Genomic DNA, 22,896 nt, shown 5'->3' on the forward strand with positions numbered 1-22,896 from the left:
AAAAAAAAAAAAGTCTAGGCCCTCCCAGGTGGTGCAGTGGGTTGTAGCACTGCACTGAAAAGCCATGGCCACTTTTGCGAGTAAGATCCCTGCCCCGAAAGTGATCCACGTGGTGCGGCAGGCCTTTCTTGTCTTGCCTGCTGCTCCCCTCAGCTGTGAACTCTGTCAATCTGCCTGTTCTGCTCTCCGCTCTGTCTCTGGTGAATCTTCTCACTGTCCCTGCACCTCTGGCATTTCTGAATGCATAAATAAATAAATCTTAAAAAAAAAAAAGTGTAGGGTCCTCCCTGGTGGTGTAATGGGTTGAAACACAGCACTATTAGGCTATCTGCAACCACTGTAGCATGAGTTTGATCCCCCCGCCAGGGAGGTGACCCACATGGCTTATTGGCAGACTTCTGGCTCGCCTGCAGCTCCCCTCCAGTAGTGTATTTCAGTACATCTGCCTGTTCTACTTCACACTCTGACTCTGGTGAATTCTCTCACTGCCCCTGCACATCTGGCCTATACCCCAGTTCTCTATGCATAAATAAATAAATCTTTTAAAAAAATGTCTATATGCTATAAACAAGCTACTAGTTTGTGGTTCCAACTTCAAACAGTTCCTCTCAGTTTTGAGTCTAAATGAGAGTGTACAAAGATGGCAAGAAAGGCTATACCTTTGTAACATTTATTTTTCTTAGAACAGAATGGAAAACGATTTCAGAAGTAATCAATACGTTTCACTAGTTGGCAAATATCTTTCTCTGATAAAGAGTTTAACAGTGTTAGTGGCATTGCATAAACTTACTTTTCATCATTTGTCTCTGAAGACATGCCATCCATTTTCAAAGAAAACTTTTTCTGTAACAAAAACACAATACAAAAAAGGTGAGAAAGAAGAGAAATTACAATCTATGAAAAGACTGAGTACTGTTGTGACTTTGGGATTACTTTCGGGTGAAGACAAAAATAAGGAGGGAAAAACTATACTACAGGTATAAAATAAGAAAATTTGAGTTTAAACTACTGTTATAATTAATACTACGGGTAGATCAGTCATTAACTCTAATTGGGATGATATGAACTTTTATGGTTCAAATAAAAATTTGCTCTAGTTTATAATGAACCTAATTAGGTATTAAAATACAGTGGACTTGCATGATATATACATTTATCTTGCGAAAATTCAATAGAAAAACACAACAAAAAATTTAAGACATAAAAATAATATTGCAGGGCCTCCCTGGTGGCACAGGGATTAAAGACACAGCACTAACAAGCTATCACCAACCACTGCAACATGCATTCAGTCTCTTGCTAGGGAGCTAATCCACATGGTACAGCAGACCTAGCTGTGTTGCTCACTGCTCCCCTCAGTGTATTTCAGTAGAACTGCCTGTTCTGCTCCATACTTTGTCTTTGGTGAATCTTCTCACTCCTAAACGTCTAGCCTACATCACAGTTCTTGTATGTATAAATAAATCTTTAAAAAAAAAAAAGTAATATTGCAAAATGTGCAGCTAATTATTCTTAAAATTTCAATGAGTATCTTTCTGACAAACATTTCCTTTTTTTTCCCCAACAAGTACTCTTTCCTAGTGTGAGATAACAAGGTATCGCTGAAGTTTGAATTGGTCTTTGTTCCTACCTACCCATAGCTATATTACATTTTTGACTCTATATATTAATTTTATTTTCTTCCTTGACTACCATTCCTTGAGCCCCTTGTTGTCCCCCCACCCCACCTATTAACCTCAAAGTCCTTACGATATTTATTAATTTTGGAAGTATTTTCTGTTATCAAATTGTCTGATATGTTAATATCCAGTATTTGTTCTTACCATCCTGACTCACTTTACTGAACATAGTTACCTCAAATTCCTCCATTTTGTTCAACTTGGCTACATTTCACCTTTCCTATGGCTATATAACACTGAATGGTACGTATATACACCTCTTCTTGAGCTAATTATCTGTCCATTGACATCGAGGCTGGCTGCCTGTCCTCACTATTATAAATAGTGCTGCTATGAACATAGTAACATACTAAGTTTTTTGTTTGGATTTACACCCAGGAGCTGATTGCTAGATCATACAGTATTTCCATTTTAAGGTAAATGCAGGATACTTTCCATAATGGCTTCACCAGTTCACATGCCCACCAACAAAATAATAGGATGCCCTTTTCTCCAACAATTCTTTTTGGGGTCTTTTTATTATGTGCTATTTTAATGGTGTGAGATAGTATCACATAATTTTATCTGTATCTCTCTTATTAGAAGTGATGGGGGGCCCTTCCTGGTGGCGTTAGAACACAGCACTGCAAGCTAGCCACAGCCGCTTCAGTGAGAATTCGATCCCCAACCCTGGAGGTGATCCACATGGCCGCCGCAGATCTCTCCTGACCCTCCCACTGCTTCCCCCAGCAGTGTTCTTCCTCGATCTGCCTGTTTTGCTCCCCACTTTGCCTCTGGTGAAGCCTCTCACCACCCCTGCACCTCTGGCTTGCATCCCAGTTCTGTATGCATAAATAAAGAAATCTTTAAAAAAAAAAAAAAAGAAGTGATTGGGATGGAGATTTTATCACACATTTTCATGTTGTGTATATTCTCTATAGTGAGCCTTCTTTTCATATCTGCTGCCCATCTGTTACAGTTACCTATTTTTTAATTGTTGAATTATATGAGTTTTTAATATTTTCTGGATATTTTCTTCCACTCAGTAAGGTGTCTGTTTAGTTATCTTATATTTTCTTTCACTGTATAGGAGCTTTTTAACTTGAAGTAATTCCAATTGTTTGTTCCAGTTTTAAATTCTCTTGCTATAGAGGATGAGTCACCAAAAATATCTTTATGGTTAGTATCAGCAAATGTATCCCCAATGTTTTCTTTTTTTTCCCAATGCTTTCTTTTATGTATTTTATTGTTGTAGGTCTTAGATCTAAATTTCCATCCATTTGGAGTTTTTTTTTTTTAAAGCTTTATTTATTTATGCATAAAAAACTGAGGTGCAGGCTAGAGATGCAAGGGCAGTGTGGGGATTCACTAGAGACAGAATGGAAGAATGATGAAGTACACTGCTGAGGAGAACAGCTGGGAAGGTCAGGAGAAGTCTGCCTACCATGTGGATCACCTCCGGGGCTGGGGATTGAACTCCCACTGAAGCGTCTGCAGCTTGCTTGTAGTGCTGTGCTTTAACCAGTTATGCCACCAGGGAGGGTCCTGGAGTTTAATTTTATATGTGGTGTTAGTGAGTAATCCAACTTAATTCTTTTATGTGTGGCTTTCCAAATTTCCCAGCATTACTTATTAAAGAGACTGTCTTTTCCCCACTGTATGTTCTTGGATGCTTTACAGAATAAGTCCTGGTGTGTAAGTGGATTTATTTCTGGACTTTCAATTCTATTTCATTGGTACGCATATCCATTTTTGTGCCAATACCATATTGGTTTTAATATTGCTGCTTTATAATCAAGTTTGAAGTCAGGTAATGCCATTCCTCTACTTTATTTTTTTCCCCTTAAGGTTTTTATATCTTCCGTAGCTCTATATAAATTTCAAAATTTTTTAATTCAGTTTCTTTGAAAAATACTGCTGGTTGGGCCTTCCCTGATGGCGCAATGGGTTTAAGCGTAGCAGTGCAAGCGAGCCACAGCAGGGGAGTTCTATCCCCAGCCCTAGAGATGAACACATGGCACAGCAGACCTCTCCTGACCGGCCCTCTGCTCCCCTCAGCAATGTACCTGGAAGGACCCGACAAAATCCAGTGGGTTAAGGAAGACACTGCTGAGGAGTGCTTTGCAGGATAAGTAAGAGTTCACTGGCTAGACGAGGTTAAAGTTTCATACTGGACAGGAGAAACAACAGGTCTTTGGGACAAAGAGGGAACAGAAATAAAGCTAGAAGAGTCCAAATACTTGAAGTTGAAATACTGTGGTATTTTTCAAAGTGCAGTCTGGCCCTCCCTGGTGGTGCAGTAGGTTAAAGCACAGCACTAAGAAGCTAAAGCTTCTTCAGCAAGAGTTCAATCCCTGGGAGGTGACCACATGGTGTGGAAGACCTCTCCTGACCTACCAGCTGCTCCCCTCAGCAGTGTGCTTCATTGATCTGCCTGTTCTGCTCCCCACTTTCTCTCTGGTAAATCCTTTCACCACCCCTGCACCTCTGGCCTGTACCCCAGTTCTGTATGCATAAATAAATAAATCTTAAAATACATATATATTGCTGGTATTTTGATGGCAACTTCATGAAACTTGCATATCATTTTAGGCACGATAGTCATTATGACCATACTGACTGTCCCCATCTATAAACGTGGGATTGCCTTCCATCAGTTTTATGTTACTATCTAAATTCTTTAATAACATTTTATAGTTCTCATTGTATAGGTTGATTTCAAAATATTTACTTTTTTTGAAGCAATTATAAATGTAGTTATTTTCTTCATTTTTTTGTTTCTTGTTTGTATGCATTAACTTTAGAACCTCATGCTTTAAGAAAAAAAATTACAGATTTAGGCCCTCCCTGGTGGCGCAGCGGGTTAAAGCACAGCACTGAGAATCTGAAGCCACTTCCGCATGAGTTCGATTCCCGCCTGCCCCAGAGGAGACCACATGGCGAGCCAGACCTCTCCTGGCCCGCCCGCTGCTTCCCTCAGCAGTGTACTTTATCGATCTGCCTGTTCTGCTCCCCACTTTGTCTCTGGTGAAGCCTCTCACCGCCCCTGAGCCTCTGGCCTGTACCCCAGTTCTGTATGAATAAATAAATAAATCTTAAAAAAAAAAATTACAGATTTAAAGAAACAGAATAATTAGAGCTATGACTTAATATTAAACCTTTCAACCACAACACCAAATTAATACCATGTACATAAACTATAAATAAGTAAAGCAAACTAAAAAACCCAGACACTTAAGACATTCTTATTTTAAATGCTTTCATAGTACATAACAAAAGCCAAAATAGAGAGTACTTCATAATAGTGAACCTGAACTTCACACTAAAATAAAAGTCTGTTTTTTTAAAGTATCAGTTTATTCAATCAGATGTCGATACAATTAAGATGAAAGGCATTTACTATGATTTGATCTATGACTTAACTCCTATGTGCCACCACTACTTTTTCAGTATGCTTATTTATTCTGGGTTCACTTTCTTCCTATTCATAGATAACACTCATATCTACTTTAAATATTTTTAAATTTAGCTTTTATGACAAAGGCATAAGAAGTTGATTTTATAAAATTGGTTTTTAAATTCTTTGCATTTCAGCAGTTTTAAATGTATGTATGTTTTAAATGTTTTTTATGTTTTAAATGTCTTATGTTTTAAAAGTTTTAAATGTATGTAAGACTATTTTATTTCTCCATCTTCTCAATTGTTTCTTCATTTTATTTACCTTTTCCCTTTCCTACTAAACATAGCTTTGCTTTCAAGGATCTTTTTGTGGTCTTTGTCTAGTTTTAGTGTAGTGATAGTCACCTTGCTGGAATGAATGTGCACATGGACAGGCAGCTGCACCGGTCACTTTCTCCTGTCTGCACTCTTTAGTGTAGGTAACATCACTTCCTAGAAACCTGAACTATTTTATCAATTTGCTGCCCTATATATAGTGTCCTCAGACCTGAGCTTCCTCATCCTTGCAGGTAGGCATGAATTGAGAAAAGACATAATCTTGTTAGAATGTAGGAAGGTGCACTGAAATGTGCTTTGAGGTTCCTGCTTGGGTCAAAAGTCACAAAGGAATTGAGCTTCATTTCTGCTAGTGCTGCAGTGATGGCCAGAAAAGGAAAGACTCAAAATTAGATTTTTATAACAGCAACCCCCTTCCCGAAAGCAACTATTTTTGTTGACTAATTTTGTGTCCAAAGTAAGCTCTCATTCAAGCGGATTATTTAATTTTGAAAGTTATCATTTCCAGCAGTAAAACTCTATAATCAGAATTGGACACTTCTTCAAAAGCTACAGGTGAAGGAGCAATTTGAAATGAAAAATGACTTGGTGTGCACTGAGTTAAAGTGCAGCACTGTGAAGCTGAATGAAGCCACTGCAGCAAGAGTTTGATCCCCAGCCAGAGAGGTGACCCACATGGCACAGCATAGACCCTCCTGGCCTATCTGCTGCTCTCCTCACCAGTCTGTTTCTATAGATCTTCCTGTTCTGCTTCCCACTCCATCTCTGGTGAATCCTCTCTCTCTCTCACACACACCCTCACCCTCACCCTCTGGCCTCAGTTCTTATATGCATAAATAAATAAATCTTTTTTTTTTTAACTCTAGAGGAAACAGTCTCTTTTATTTTGGGGGGAAAGTCACTGGAGTAGTTTTCTTTCTTTTTTTAATTATATATAATATTTGCAATCCTCTTGGGCTTCCCATCACCAAATCACCCATGTGCCATCACCATAGTCCAGTGCATTTCCCTCCCCCCACTGTTTCTGATCCCATTCCCCACTCCACCCCCATAAAATGTCTCTGGTATATAGCTGTTCATCATTATCATTATTTTCTCGCCTGTTCCATTATATTCCTGCTATGAGAGAAACCATCAGTATTTTTCCTTTTCTTTCTGGCTAAAAAAGAAATCTTAAGAAAGAAAAGGAAAAATCACTTGGGAAGAAAAAAGGAGAACTGATTTTATAATTTACCTTTATTGGTAAATAAATATTCCTGTATGAAATTTTTTGGTGCTTTTTATCTTGGGAGTAGGCTTTGTAATCCTACTTATAACAAGTTTGTATTTTAATATATAAAGTATCTGTTTTAATATATATAAAGTATCTAGCCTAAGCTTCTCATATAGTAGGTTTTGACTATGTTTTTGTAACATTGTGTGTAGGTTCCTCCTTAAGGTTTGTCAGAGCAGATTCCATTATCTCCATTAGACAGAAAAAACTCCTAAAAGGGGTTAGCTAATTTGCAAAATTTTCATAATTTTTTTGACTGCTACAGTTCATTTATTTCACATAGTTACAAAGATTTTTTTCCCTTGTGATGAGATTTTAACCATTTTTTATCAAGTAATTTTTCCTTACCACACTGTAATTCTCATAGTTCTCCCTCACCATTCACCTGTGAACTTCGCCACATTTTTTGTATTCTTCCCTCCCTTGTCTTGAACCCCTCATGGTCCGTTTTAACTTATTGAAGTTAAACAGCATTTAACCAAAACTCTAATGTTCACAGATTTCTATTAATGGCATTATGACCAGAAAAATGCTTGAAGGAAAACTCACCCACTCACATAAATAAAGCCCAAGAAAACCTACAAGCCAATTTCACTAAAAAGCAGAAAAACCCTAAATAAATAGCAAAAAGGAGCCAGCAGTTCATAAAAAGATTAATATTATCATGGTGATGTTGGTTTTACTCCAGAAATAATCGATCTGCCTGTTCTGCTCCCCACTCTGTCTCTGGTGAAGCCTCTCACTGCCCTTACATCTCTAGCCTGTACTCCAGTTCTTTATGAATAAATAAATCTAAAAAAAAAAGAATATCAACTTTATAATTTATTATACTACAGATTAAAAACAGACTAAAAGTGAAAAATCCTATAATCATCTCAACAGATTAAAAAGGTTTGATGAAACTGCTAAAAATGGAGTTTCTATATGTCTTAGCAATCCCACTCTTAGGTATCTACCCAAAAGACACAAAAACACTGATTCAAAAGATACCTGCACCCCATGTTTATTGCTGCTTTATTTACAATTGGAAAGACATGGAAACAACCCAAATACCCAAAAGTGGATGACTAGATTAAAAAGATTTGGTATATAACACAATGGAATATTACTCAGCAACAACAACAACAACAAAACAAACACATGCCTTTTGCAACAACATGGATGGAGCTGGAGAAGATCATGCTTAGTGAAATAAGCCAGAAAGAAGAGGAAAAATATCAGATGGTTTTACTCATAGCAAGAGTATAATGGACCAGGTGAGAAAATAAGAATGAACAGCTATATACCAGAGACATTTTGTGGGGGTAGCGTGGGGAATGGGATCAAAAACAGTCGGGGGAGGGAAATACACTGGACTATGGTGATGGCACACCGGTGATGTGACGAGAAGCCCATGAGGATTACAACTGAGATGGAAAAATGCACAAAATTATATAAAAATAAACATTATTAAAAAGAAAGGATTGATGAAGAACTTCAACTTCCTTTTTGTAAGATTGATATACTTATGCATACAAAAACTAGGTTACAGGCTAGAGGGCAGCGGGAAGGGAGGAAGGAGGATTCACCAGGGACAGAGTAGGGAACAGAACAGGCAGATCTACTGTAATACACTGTAGAGCAGTGGGCAAGACAGGAGAGGTCTGCTGTGTCCCGTGGGTCAGCTCCTTGGCGTAAGATCCAACTTAGGCTACACTGGTGGCTGATAGCTTTATAGTACCATGCTTTATCCCCTTGCATCATCAGGGAGGGCCCAACTTTAATATCTTTTCATGTTTAAAAAAATGAAAACCCAGCAAATAAGACTAGAAGGTAAATCTAATAAACAGTATCTATTTTAAAACTAAGTAAAACAGCTATCTCCACTTCTGTTTAATCCACCATGAAGTTACAACAGCTTTATTCCCAACATATATCCTAAATAGGTTCACGTCTATAGTGACACCATTATAATTCAAGCTACCATCATCTCCATGCAGAATGTTTTAAAATCTACCTCATTGGTCTCCCTGATTTCATTCTTATCCCCCTATAATCCTTTCTCTACATAGCAGGCAGTTATCTTCTTAAATATAGATTATATTACTTTCCTACTTTAAACCTTTATGGTTCTCCTGAGCTTGCCTCTAGAAGGTTTGGAGGTGGGGGCTGAACTGCCTCTGCAAGAGGTCTCCCAGCAGATTATAGGAACCCCAGGCTCTGCCTTGATGTGGTGGGGCCTGACTCCAATCCCACTCAGGGACTGAGGTAGGTAAAAGTAGCCCCAATGAGGTCTGGATCCTGGGCTGGGGTGGGGGTTAGGGCATGGGTCAAAGGTGGGAGGTTATCCTCCTCTGAACTGACCCTCACTTCAATCACATAGGTACAAGGCATCCATAACTCTGGCAACCCCACTGCAGACTTCTAAGAGGAACAAATTAAAACCCTGGACATAGTCATCGTCTGGGGAAGACCCAGAGCATAGTTGGATCCATGAAAGATAATAAGACTATGAGGCAAGCTCTCACATGAGCTCCATCTACAATATTTCCTGGAGCTGGGGAAGCAAGCCCATGGTCCAAAAATGTTTGCAACATGAGTGAGGCTTATTCCTTTTCCAACTGAGAGAGGAAAACATCAGAGATGTAACTGGGGATGAAGGGCGAGACTGGAAACCATGAGTGAAGATGAGAGGAGATCAATCAGCCACCTGCTTCTGAAGTCTGTCCCCACCAAGGAACTTCACCAACATTGGTGGGGAGTTGTCTTCCAACTGCCAAACTATAACTCAGAAGTAGCATCACATGACCATCATCACAATGGATGGAACAATCAGTGTGAATAAGGGGGCACCAAACCCAGATAAGTTTCCTATACCATAGTGATAAGGAAAAATTTTATTGAACAAATAAATATAATAAATATCCCACTAGATGGGTGCTTTCAGGCCTGGCACAATTAACATCCCATGAAGGTGTAATTAACTAGTTTGACTAGGGCAAAGATTCAAGGCCTAACTTAACACTCTTAACAAAGTTACATTTCAAAGAGTCAGATAATAGGTCAAATGGGGCTGTCTCCCTGTAGTAAAGGGAAGATTCACCCCCTCCCACTGTCCAAGGCTTACTCTGGTTTTGTCTGTTGTAAAACATTATCAGCTGTGTAACCAATGTTGAGACAATGTGTAAAAGTAGCCCTCCATCTTAGGTCTTGGCTCAGACTTGGATATCAGACTGAGGTCTGTGTCTGGATCTGCATGCAATAAAGCTTTTCCTGTTTGTCTTTCTGTGTCTGGGGTACATCCAATTTTCTGTAACAATAGGAGTATGTTCCAAAAGTAAGGAGTATGAAGAATCACTTCACATACCTGCCCTATAAGGGGTTCCTAAAGTGAGCTCTGCCTCCATACCTGCCTCACAGTTTGCTCCTGGGAATCTGAGCAGCTGGTCTACAGCAGTCCAAGAGTGTAGGTCTTCACCCAGGAAAAGGACAAGGTCCCAAAAAAGTGGCAAAGCTCATAAGCCCACCCCTGATCTAGGGTGTGCAGCAAGGGAGGTGTTGAAGTGATTTGGTGTGGAAAAGAAACAATGGGAGAGGGTTAGTAGTACATGGGTGAAATACTGGTGGGAGGATCACACCCAAGGGGAACAGCAACTATATAAAAATGACCAATAACATAAGAAATTTTTAAAAATTTTAAAATATCTATCAAGGGGCCTCCCTGGGGGCTCAGAGTTAAAGTCTCAGTGCTATCAAGTTATCTCCAGCCGGTGCAACATGCATTCAAATCCCTGGCAAGGAAGCTAACCCATATGGCACAGCAAACATCTCCTCTCTTGCCCAGTGCTCCCCTCAGCAGTGTATTTCAGCTAATCTGCCTGTTCTGCTCCCCATTCTGACACTGGTGAATCCTCTCACACCCCACATACACACTTCTGGCCTATACCCCAGTTCTTGTATACATAAGTAAATAAATAAAATACTAAAAAAATTCAACATGTGGTTATATACACAATGGAATACTATTCAGCAATCAAAAAATATAAACTCATGCTATTCACAACGACATGGATGGAGCTGGAAGGAATTATGCTCAGTGAAATAAGCCAGAAGGAAAAAGAAAAATATCGGGTGGTTTCAGTTATAGTAGGAATATCGGGGATCCAAATAAAGGACCAAAAAAATAACAATAATGAAAATAAAAACCAAAATAAGCAGATAACTATAAATAAGGAACATTCTGCAAGAGAAGAGGAGGAAGTGGCATCAGCACTACCATTATGAAGCTACCACTGCAACAGTCCTTTGAGGTGGCCAGAGTTTGATCCCTGGCCAGAAAGCTAACCCACAGAGTACAGCTGACCATTTCAGTAGATCTGTCTGTTCTGCTCTCCACTGTGTCTCTAGCGAATCCTCTCACCCATTCCCCCCAATCTCTAGTCAACAACCCAGTTCTTTTACACAAAAATAAATAAATAAAATCATTGTTTAAAACCAAGAAAAAACCTTTCAGTGGCTTCTCATAGTACGAATAAACTCTTCATAAAGACTCTACAAGATCTGTTCCCTATTTGCCACTCAGATTTCATACCTGTTCTTTCCGACTCATTTCCCTCTCCACATTGGTACTTCTATTTCTACTCATACAAAACTCTTTCCTGAGTCACTGAATTTACAGTTGCTATTTTCTCTCTCTCTCTCTCTCTCTGCCAGAAAGCCAAGAAAAGCACTATTTGTAACACAGAGTATATCTCCTTGAAGGACTGTTACCACACTAACTTAAACATCTGTTATGTAAATTATTTCCACCACCCCTTGCACCCACAGTGAACTGTTATGTTCTGAAAACCCAGGAGTGTTTTGCAAACTACAGAAGTTCAGTAACTATTTGCTACATGAGTAATTAAGAAACAATTCTTTAAGGTTATCTTCATGATCACTAGCTTGCCTATTTTTCTTCTTTAGGGAGTATTTTCAAATTCAGTGACATAGTTCAAAATTCACAGATAAAAATATTAAATACTATCAAATCAGGATTACCTAAACATCTTTACTGTTTGAAATAGTCTGAGCATTATTCCTGTTAGCCTAAAAATCAGCTGGAATTTAACTAATGCGATTCAAAGCTACTGAAGTCCCCCTTTAAAATTATTACATAACTGCTAATTTCATCTTTAACAGAAATCAGAGTCCCTTAGTTCTCAAGGATCAAATATAGGGGCATCCCTGATGGCACAGAGATTAAAGACACAGTGCTAGCAAGCTATTGCTAGCCACTGAGACTTGAGTTTAATCCCCTGGCCAGGGAAAACCCACCCACATGGCACAGCCGACCTCTCCTGTCCCCCTGGCTGCTCCTCTCAGCAGTGTATTTCAGTAGTTGGCCTGTCTGCTCCCCACTCTGTCTCTGATGAATCCTCTCACTCCCCACACCCCTGGCCTGCACCCCAGTTCTTGTATGCATAATAAATAGAGTAAATTTTAAAAAAAAAAGTATTGTTTATAAAATATTATTATGGTTGAACTCTGGTTCACTGCCATATTAATTGATTATTGATTCTAAAACTGAACAACTGGTATTCAAGGTTGTTACAACATGTTCAGAAATGTCATATTTTAAGTTGAAAGAAAAAGCAATTTGTGACAAGTCATGCACCGTGTGAACTACCGGCTCAAAACAGCACCCTTCCATATTACCTTAGTTTTGATAATATTGCAGCTGGATTTTTGGCAATATCTTTAAAGGACCTTTTCTCATGTGATACAGGAAAAGAAGGTGACAGTTTAATTTGACTCTAAGATTTGAGAAGTACAACATTCAACAGGCAGACAAATAATTGTGAATATTTAGAAATTAAAAACAATATCTTTTCCTTCAATTTATGCTTATTACTTTTTTCAAATGGCTATTGAGCGGTTAGGACATACATCTATTTCAACTTAATAACAAAATTTTAAGTTGTTAGGCCTACTACTTAAAAAAATGCAACTATTGGCTATGGTGGGAGTGTATACCTGAGGGCACCATAAACAAGAGAATTTGGGAATTACTGGTCTAAATAATCCAGAGGTTTGCAATCTATGGCTAGGGAACAAAATGAGCCCTGTGTTAAGAGTTTTTTACATTTTGAATGAGTTCTAGAAAATGACAAAACAAAAAACAAAGAATATATGCCAGAGACCATGTGAGGGTGGAAATAGCCTACAAGATATTTACTGTCTGGCTCTAGTCCACATCTGCATTTGCACTACCAATATTTAGAGTTAATATATCCATAGTGTCCAATGATACAGGTTCTAAACCTGTGCTGTCCAATATACGGTAGCTATTTATACTTAATTTAAATGATACAAGTTAAAATTCGATTTTTCAGTTACATACAGATATAAAACATTATCGTTGAAAGTTCAATTGGACAGCACCCTCTTACCCTGAATATCTAGACACGCTAGTCTCCACATCAAACACATCACTATCACTCCAAACTCAGTTGACACCTATTAGCTATTTTGTAAACATTTCCAGTGATCTTCCTAGTCAGGAATTATACTACTTTGTACCCAACCTTCAATTTGCAAAATCTTACAGTTCGCTAAGTCCTCATCTCCTTAAATCATTACTCATTCCTACCATCCATCTCTAATGCCACTTTCTCCACGAAACAGTCTGCACTGCCACAAGCATCCACCACACTCTCCCGACTTCGTGCTTCCACGCCACTTTAGAACGTCCTGGAATTCTTTATACTGTCTTGCATTAAAGTCATTTATATACATTAATTTCCCTTTAGACTGTAAAGTTGGTCTGAACCATCCGCTTCCAACCGTGCAAGACAAAAAAAAAAAAAAAACAACAAATATCTGAGCAAGTCAACTGATCCAATTCAACTGAAAACTTCAGTCTCAATACAGAGAGCTATTACAGAGTAGCTCCATAAATTCATCTTTAAAATTCCAATAGGCCGTACTGCCCCGTTCTCCCTCGTTTGATCTTACTGAGATAAAGAGCAAGAAAAGGGGCTTTAACTCTCAGGTAAAAATGGACAGAGGAAGAGACTTTAAAAACTCATTTGTGGCTTACTAAGACTGGCTCAATTTGTTAAAAATTATATACCGAGTCTGTTCGTTGCTGTTCGTTCAGACACTACAAATAAACCACAAGCCGAAATCACTTGCTACTGTCATTTCACTTAGAGGAAGAAAAGCCGCTCGCCAACAGCCGCGAGGTCCCCAGGGAGGAGCCGCCGGGGTGTGAGAAAGAGCCCCAGAGCCCTGACAGAAGATGGCGGGGCGGGCTCCCGACGCGGAAAGAGGATCCGACCAGCAACCCCAGTCGGCCCGAGGGTCCCCGGTGTGGAAGAAGCGCTAGGGAGGGCGGAGGCGGCACAAACTGCTGGCCGAAATGGGGAAAGAAAGCGGCAGGCACTCCGGCAGAAGTGTCCACTCTGAGCCCGGCGATTTGAGAGGCCGCCGGCGGAGGAAGCTTCCTCCAGCTCTCACCGGCAGGCCTACAGAGCGCTCAGAAGAAACCTAAAGCCCCCCGTAGGATCTCAGAACGAAAGGGCCGTTCCCTTTACCCACCGCGGTCCACCTGCTAGAAAAATTCTCCTGAGACTTGTTTGGAGTCCGCGCGCCACTCAGACCTTCGACGTCCTGCCTCGGTGAAGTATTCAAATATAACCGCCTAGCTGATGCGCATGCGCAGTCTTTCTACGCGTTGGCTCCGCCCCTTAAGTGCCAGCGCCACCCTGAGATTTCTTTGTGTAATCACCCTTCGCAGCCATTGTGCCAAATTTATTTCCTTCAAGCGTATCTGATTTTCGACATTTTCTTTTGTCCTTTTTACATTTCAGATTCCACACATCGTGCGTGCGGCCATCTTATTTTCATTTCTTGTTAGAGAAACGATCGGATCTTTGCTTCCGTACAAAATGGTGGCCTCCACAACAGTGCGTCACAGCCCCCTTCTATTACTCCCTATAGCTACCAGGAAGGAGTAGGCTTCTGGGACGAGGTGGCCGAGTGGTTAAGGCGATGGACTGCTAATCCATTGTGCTCTGCACGCGTGGGTTCGAATCCCATCCTCGTCGAAGTTAATTTTTGCATTATTATAACAGATGAATGTTAATTTACTTGCTGAGTAAATTGTTGAATATTCCGGTTAAGGTTTACTCGTCATTTTACTCTGAATATTCCGGTTAAGATTTACTCGTCAGTTTACTGTAACGCTACCTGTCTCGTTTCAAATATCTGGACTGCTGCGACCTCACAGATTAAAAAAAAGGTACATGTAAACGTGCAGATTTAATTTTTTTTAATATAGTAAATAATAGTGGCTAGAAACCCACGGTAATTACCATTTTTCATATGTTCTAATACTGATCTGCTCTAGTTCATGATTTATGAAACGTAGTTATTGTAGACTCCTGCCCCAAGTTTTTTAATACTGTCTTTACTATGCAATACCAGGTTTCACTTCAAACGCTATGGCGAAACATAGAGTGTTCAGGAGTCTCTCCCTGCCCCTAGCAAGCTGCAGGTGCTCAGTTATACACTGGAAAACATTAAACAGACGTTGACAATAAGTGGGACCTTAGTGCTATATAGAAACCCGAGACCGAAGACTTGATTCATGGTTACCTTCCCAGAAAATAGAAGATGTTACATCCTCTTCGATTTAAACAGGGAGGGAGAAACAGGGAGCAAAAGAGATAATAAAGTTTCCCTTTTAAAAGATCGTCAAGCAGATTCATTTAACTCATGTGTAACAATAGTTGTTTATCCAGTATTTATGTTTTACACAATTACATCACTTTAAACTTTACCCTGCGATCTCAATACTTTCATTGCTCCATTTTATAGATGAAAACACTCAAAAAGATAAATTCACTCAAGTTTATACAGCTTCTATAATTGCAGAAAGGACACTGTAACTCTATTCTGTGCAACTCTGGTGGCTCATTACCACCATTACTGTTCTGGAAGTTGATAAACAGCACTCAACAATCCCTAGCAACATTAGTGAACACATTCTTTACCCCACAGGAAGCAGTCTGCATCACACAGACTGCAACATAAACTGATCTTAACCTTTCTCTGAAATAGGTCTTATTTTCCAAGATCTTTGCAGATACTGTGCCTATTCTCTCTGAAACATGCTCCTGCTCCTTCCCTTCCCAACCCCTTCCTAACCATCCCTGACTGGCCAACCCTCCTCCTTCAAATCTCAGTTTAGACTTCATCCCCATCAGGAAGTCTTCCCCAGCCCTGCTGCCTTAGATTTCCCTTAACAGGTGCTCTCTCACTTCTGGGCTTTTGCATAATCCTAGATTTTCCCATAGCTTTCTGAATTTTCCCAGTACATGCTGGGTCATATTTAAATTGCCCATTAGTGATGCAAGGTCTCTAAACTCTGTCAAAGCTGAATCGTTTTTGAGTTTTGCCTATCTCTTGCAATGACAGCTTTCCATAGAAAATTGATAAGGTCTGTCAACGTATCTAGTAAAAAATATAAAAAGACGAGGCTCCATCCACAGCCACTGCAGCACCAGTTCAGTCCCTGCTCAAGGAGCCCATCCACATGGAACAGCAGACCTCTCCTGTCTGGACCTCTCAATCTCCCCTCAGTAGCAGCTCCCTTTCAGTTGATCTGCCTGTTCTGCTTTCCCCTCTGCCTCTGGTGAATCCTCTCATCCCCTCACCTCTGGCCTGTACCCCAGTTCTTGTATGCATAAATAAATAAAACTCAAAAAAAAAATAGAGAATGGATGATTTTCTCAAAGATAGCTCTGTAAATGCAAAGTACTAGAGGTATCTAGGGGGAAAAAAAGAAAATTTGATTGTAAACCCATTTTTCTATTCCTCAGGTTTCCCCATTTTCATCCTTAGTTTATCTGTGGTTTCTTTCAATGAAATTGCAGTAAGACTTGCTATAACAATACTAGTTTTCTACATTTTATTGATTGCTTTATCTATAAGAACTGTGTTTATTTTACCTTCTTCTAAGAGAACCAAAAGAGCAGCAACATGCCAGTCTGTTTAGAAGTCCCAGGGTGGGGAGAATACTTGGATTATTAATGAAAAAAGAAATGTATAATAAATTAAAGCAGTAAAAAAGTTAGAGGTGCCATCTACTGGGACAGTTAGCTGTAATTGCATGACTTGGCTAAGATAGTTCTGTAGGAATGACTACTGTTTAAAAAGATCATCATGGGTAAATTAGTGATGGGAATTTTCTTTTTTAATGTGAAAATGTTTTATTTAAGATGTGTTTTTTAAAAATAATGTTTATTTTTACATCATTTTGTGCCTTATTCCATCTCAGTTGTAATCCCTGTGGGCTTCCCATCACCAAATCACCCGCATACCATCACCATAGTCCAGAGCACTTTCCTCCCCCAACCATTTTTGATCCCATTCCCCCATTCCACCCCCATAAAATGTCTCTGATTCATCATTATTATTATTTTCTCCCCTGGTCCTTTATCCTCCTGCTATGAGTGAAACTATCTGGTATTTTTCCTTTTCTTTCTGGCTTATTTCACTAAGCATGCTCTTTTCCATCTCTATCCATGTTGCTGCAAAAGGCATGTGTTTTCTTATTTATTTATTTATTTATTTATTTGGTTGCTGAGTAGTATTCCATTGTGTATATGTACCACATCTTTTTAATCCGGTCATCACTTTAGGGCATTTGGGTTGTTTCCATGTCTTTCCAGTTGTAAATAAAGCAGCAATAAACATGGGGGTGCAGATGCCTTTTTGAATCAGTGTTTTTGTGTATTTTGGGTAGAGATCTAGGAGTGGGATTGCTGGGTCATATGGAAGCTCCATGTGTAGCAGTTTGAGAAACCTCCAGTTTTCCATAGTGGTTGTACTAGTTTGTATTCCAAGTGGTAGGGATTTTATGGGGACTCCACCTCAAAGGAGAAAGCATACATTGTACAAAAGGAAATAATGTAAAATATATTTTAAAAAGATCATCATTACTGCCCCAGTTTGGTCAATTCAAGGAAAACATCTTCCACAAACACCAGGACTGTTCTTCGTAAGTCCTATCCCAAACTATTACACAACTCCTCAGCATCTGGAAGACCATGCAAAAAAACCCATCATACAGTCAAATACATTATTCAGTTCTCCAGTTCTTTTATTATTCCAGTGCCAGGAAGCTTCAGTAACACCCATTCTCTCTGGAGAAAGAGCTGCTCTGGGAAGAATTTTCTAGTGCTTAGTTAGTGATAGTCTGAAGTTGGCATGCCCTTACGTGTCAGTAGCTCTGAATTGAAATGTGTGGTTATTTTTCATTTATTTTATTAATGTTATATTAGTCTATGTTTGCATTTTTCCATCTCAGTTGCAATCCCCTTATGTTTCCCATCACCAAATCACCCATGTGCCATCACCATAGTCCAGGTGTGGTTATTATTTTTTTAACTTATGCTTAGTTTCTTAACTGTTGCAAGAAAAGCCTAGACTCTGGGCTGAGAGACTTGCAAAGATTGGTTTTGAGAAGAATGTAATTAATGATGCCATGGAGTTAGAAACAGAAGTAATAATTCCTTGTTTTGATTGTAATACTATAGAGTAGTAAGTTTTTCATATTTTCTCTTTGGATTAAATAAAAGGTTATTGACTTAGGGCTACTTTCCCCCTTTAGGCTTTTCAAAATTTTCTGACTTTCTTGAGATTCTTATCTGAATGTTTTATGTTATCAGTTACATATAAATTTCCTCCAGGATATGTTTAGAAGTGTTACTGATGAGCAAAGGAAGGTGGTGTTTTTTGTTTGTTTGTTTGTTTTTGTTTTTTGAATTATGACTAGCATACATAGTGATTTTTTAAAAGGCCAGTAAAAAAAAAAAAAAGAAGTTAAAAAAAAAGGTCAAGTTGTCTCATTCACCAACTTTCTGTTGATAGTTGATATAACTCTGGATTTAGAATTCTGTTTTTTAAATTCTTGAAACTTGACATTCTGAAAAGACTTTTATTTTGGTATTTTAAAAATATTAACTTTCAGTTCCACTTCCTGGGGCCTGCACTGAGGCAGCAAGCAAGACAACATGACTGTGGCCTGGAGTTGGGTTTGTCATAAACCTGTGTGACCCTGCAGAGACCATTTGCGAAATCTTGCTTTGACCAGGAGGTGAAGCTCATGAGCTAGTTTGAGTTCCAGAACAAATGTGAGCTTTGGAGGGTCAAATTTACCAGGCCCAAGATTGTTAAGGCTGTCTGCAAGCTACTGATGCAGGATGAGAAAAACTCTTAGCATGTTTGAAAGCACCACCCTACTACAGTTACTCTTCCACATCAGGATGCTAAACGAGGGCAAGATGATGCTGGATTACATCTTGGGCCTGATGATCCAGGATTTCTTGAAGAGGCAGACCCAGGTCTTCAAAGTAGACTCAGTCAATGCCAACCACCTGCGTGTGCTGCTCCTGAAGCACCACATCATGGTTCCAGGGCAAGTGGTGGACAATCCGTCCTTCACTATCTACCTGAACTCTCAGAAGCACATGTACTTTTCCATCCACTCTCCATATGGTTGGAGAATGCCTATGCCAGTGATAAGGAGCAAGAAGTCCCATCTTAAGCTGGTGAGTTAGCTAGTTTTCTAGTCAGATAATAAAACAGATCAATACTTTGGGGGAAATTTTGAAATGATCCTTTATCATGGTATTTGGGTACTTACTGAAAAGGTCACTTCCAATCAGTTCCAATGACAGGTATAACACAGTAAGTAATAAAGGCAAATTTTAGGTTAGCCAGTGATGTAGGACTTGACTTTTTTTTTTAATTAAACAACAGAAATTTACTTACAATTCTGGATTCTAGAAGTCTGCGATCAAGATGTCAGCAGTGTTAGCTCCTAAGGGTTATACGCATGAATCACCTCTTCACCTCTTTCCTGCTTGTCATTCCTTGGCTTATAAAATTCATAACCCTTACAATTTTGCCTTAGTTTCGTTTCTGGAAGATTTAGCATTTAGTATGAGATATAAAACTCTTTAAAAAGTTCTTAACTTCAATATTAGCAATGTTAGAAAATTAAGAAATGTCAAGAAAGAAGAACTAGAAAAACTGCACCATTATTACTTGAATTACTAAAATATTTTTAAGATGCCTGTATCTAGATGCCATGGTATTGAACTATTAGAAAATGCAAGACTCAGGATTCTCTGTGTTTGAGAGCATATCAGATCTGAAATACCAAAACCATAAACTGCTTTTAGCTCTGTCAGTCATTTTGTGGTAAAGAAGCAGTATTTGAATGTGCTAAGGCATATTAGTCTCTTGCAAATTATTACATATCGCTATCATTATAATCTCCAAAATACCAGACATATGGTGTTGTTTCCATCCCTTGTGAAAAGTAGCCTGTGGCCTAGGCACTTGAGAGTAGCACCCACCAACTGGAATCACAGTCTTTAGGAATTATGCAGTGGGTGACTAAAAGAGAAGCGTCACTATTTCAGAGTTAAAAAAAAGGAGAGGTGCCTCCCTGGTGGTGTATGGGGTCAAAGCACAGCACTATGAAGCTTTCCACAGCCAGGGAAATCCCTGCCAGGGAGGTGACCCACAAGGCGCAGAAGACTGCTGCCGTCTGTCTCGCCTGCTGCTCCCCTCAGCAGTGTATTTCAGTACATCCGCCTACTCTCCCTGCTCTGCCTCTAGTGAATCCTCTCACCCCCATACCTCTGGTCTGTACCCTAGTTCTTGCATGCATGCATATTTTTTTTAAAAAGAGATTTTTAACATTTTATTTTTTTTAATTATATTGATAACTCTATACACAATACAATATGTACATATGTAATATATATCATGTACAGTTTAAAAGATTAACAATAAAATCAGTCCCATGGATACATGATCCAGCTTAAGAAACAAAACATTAGCAGCACCTTTGAAACTCATGTGCCCGTTCCCAGCTGGCATTGTCAGACCAATGAACTTTGTATTAGTTATCTATCCCCTGCTTTTCTTAACACATATGCATGCTTATATCCTAAATAAGTTATCTGTTTTTGAATTTTATATAAATGGAATATTCTATATTTTAACTGTGCATTCTTCCGTGCAAATTTCATCCCTAAAATTCAGTCATTTTTACTGCTGCTATGTATCCAAACTTTGATATACAATTAGTTACTAATTTTCTTATAGATGAATACTTTGCTTGTCTTCAATTTTTTGCTATCACCAGAATGCTGCTGTGAATGTTCTTAAACTTGTCTCCATGGGTACATGTGTAAGTGTTAATATTGTTAGAAGTGTAATCATGGTTATGCACATGTTCAATTTAACTTTTATAAGGTAGTTAACAGCTGATGAAAATGTTGCAGTTTTGAAAACATGGACAAGCCTCAAATGATACTACACTTGATCTTGGCCAAAAGTCAAAGAAACATACAAATTTCAGAAGAAAGGAAGAGAGCACAAAGGGCTTTAAAGGGAAGAAAACAATAGTAGACAGTAGTTTACCATGTGCAAAGCAAGTACTCTAAGCAGAATGTCTTAATGATGGTATCTCCAACTGCAGGAAACTTGCCCATCCCAAACTTGTGGCCACGTTCCTTAGGCCTCTCTGCTCCTATTTTTGGTTTTCAATAACCTTATGTTCTAGAAACTTTAGTCCCTAGGACGAGTGATCCAAAGCCCAAAAAGGGTTTGAAGTGAACTCATTTTCTCTGAAGACCTTAGAAGCAAGATAGACACAAGCAAATCTAGGATGACCTAGAGATAATCTGTAGAGAAATGCAGATATTCTGGAAAACCCACAGCAGGAACTAAAGCCAACATTGAAAATGCAGTTTCTGTCACTACATTCAGTGGCCTCTACCTCTTACACCACATACCACAGGGAATCTGTATCATCTTTTTAAAAGAGAGGTTGACATTACCAATCAGTATTTAAAATTGCTGACTCCATGTTACACTAAAAATTTGTTCCACAGAAACACTAGTTCAAGTGTGAAAGGATATAAGGATGTTCACTACTGTGTGCAATAATGGAAAACTGCAAATAACTAAAATTCCACCATCAGAGAATGGATGAAATTATAGTATATTCACTCAAGGCAGCTATAAAAAAAATATGTCCTAGAGGAAGTTAGAGTGTAGAACAATTTGTATGGCATGTACCATTTTTACTTAAAAAGTACATGTAGGGGTCCTCCCTGGTGGTACAAGGGGTTAAAGCGCTGCACTATAAAGCCACCTGCCACTACAGCAACACAAGTTCACTCCTCAGCCAGGAAGGTGACCAACATGGCGCACCAAACCTCTCCTGTCTCGCCCTCTGCTCCTTTCAGCAGTGTTTCAGTCGTTCTTCCTGTTACTGTCCCTACTTTGTCACTAGTAAATCCTCTCACCCACATACCTGTACCCCAGTTCTTATATGTACAATTAAATAAATCCTAAAAAAAAAGTACATGTAGATTTATATATCTATGTATAGAAAACAGGAAGGAGACCATTTAATTATTAATAGTGGTTACTTCCAGTATAGGAGTAAGGAGAGGGTGGCTATTGTACGATTTTACATTTTTTAAAAGGATGATATTTTACAAGGGTTATATACACATTCAAGCATAGCCAAGTGCTAACTATTGGAAAGACCAGCTGGTTTAACCTGAGCTCCTTAAGGGCAATACCTTTTTCACAGGCATTGTATGAAAATCCTAGCACCTACCACACAAAACACAACTTAAAAATTTACATGCACAAACAAAACTATTCAGCTAATAAATTTAGCAAAGTTGCAGCAACAAAATAGTTACAATTCTATACACTAGCAGTGAATAATGCAAACATGCAAATTGAGAAAACAATTCCATTTAAATTAGCATTGAAAAGAATTCAGGGCCCTCCCTCAATGCAACAGGTAAGTGCAGCACTTGCAGGCTGGCCACAGCCAAGTTCGCTTCAGTGCTAGTTTGATCCTCGGCCCCAGAGGTGATCCACATATCGCACAGGGCAGCAGACCTTTCCTGTCTAGCCTGCTGCTTCCCTTAACAGTGTACTTCCCTCAATCTGCTTGTTCTGCTCCCCACTCTGTCTCTGGTGAGTCTTCTCACCGCCCCTGTACCCCTGGCCTATACCCCAGTTCTGTATGCACAAATAAATCTTAAAAAAAAAAAAAAAAAAAGAATTGAGGAACTTTGGAAAAAATTAACCAAGCAGGAACAAGACTTGTGTGCTGGAAATGACAAAGTCTTGCCAGAAGTTAAGGAAGACCTAAAAAAA

General features: G+C 39.1%; 1 protein-coding gene and 1 non-coding gene across 2 annotated transcripts in view; one reads left to right on the forward strand and one right to left on the reverse strand.

Moving 5' to 3' along the window:
• CASC5 (cancer susceptibility candidate 5) overlaps positions 1-825 on the reverse strand; it is a 35,719-nt gene extending 34,894 nt beyond the window's left edge. Inside the window, exon 1 of the mRNA XM_004687561.2 lies at positions 791-825. Within this exon, the coding sequence (XP_004687618.1) occupies positions 791-825 (35 nt within the window). The remainder of the gene's footprint in view (positions 1-790) is intronic.
• Positions 826-14,653: 13,828 nt separating this feature from the next.
• Positions 14,654-14,735, forward strand: TRNAS-GCU. Its single transcript has one exon. It is a non-coding gene; the product is annotated as a tRNA-Ser (tRNA).
• Positions 14,736-22,896: the final 8,161 nt, after the last annotated feature.

The sequence above is a fragment of the Condylura cristata genome, unplaced genomic scaffold (genome assembly GCF_000260355.1).
Source record: "Condylura cristata isolate star-nosed mole 26May11 unplaced genomic scaffold, ConCri1.0 scaffold00023, whole genome shotgun sequence".
In the NCBI taxonomy this organism is placed as follows: Eukaryota; Metazoa; Chordata; class Mammalia; order Eulipotyphla; family Talpidae; genus Condylura; species Condylura cristata.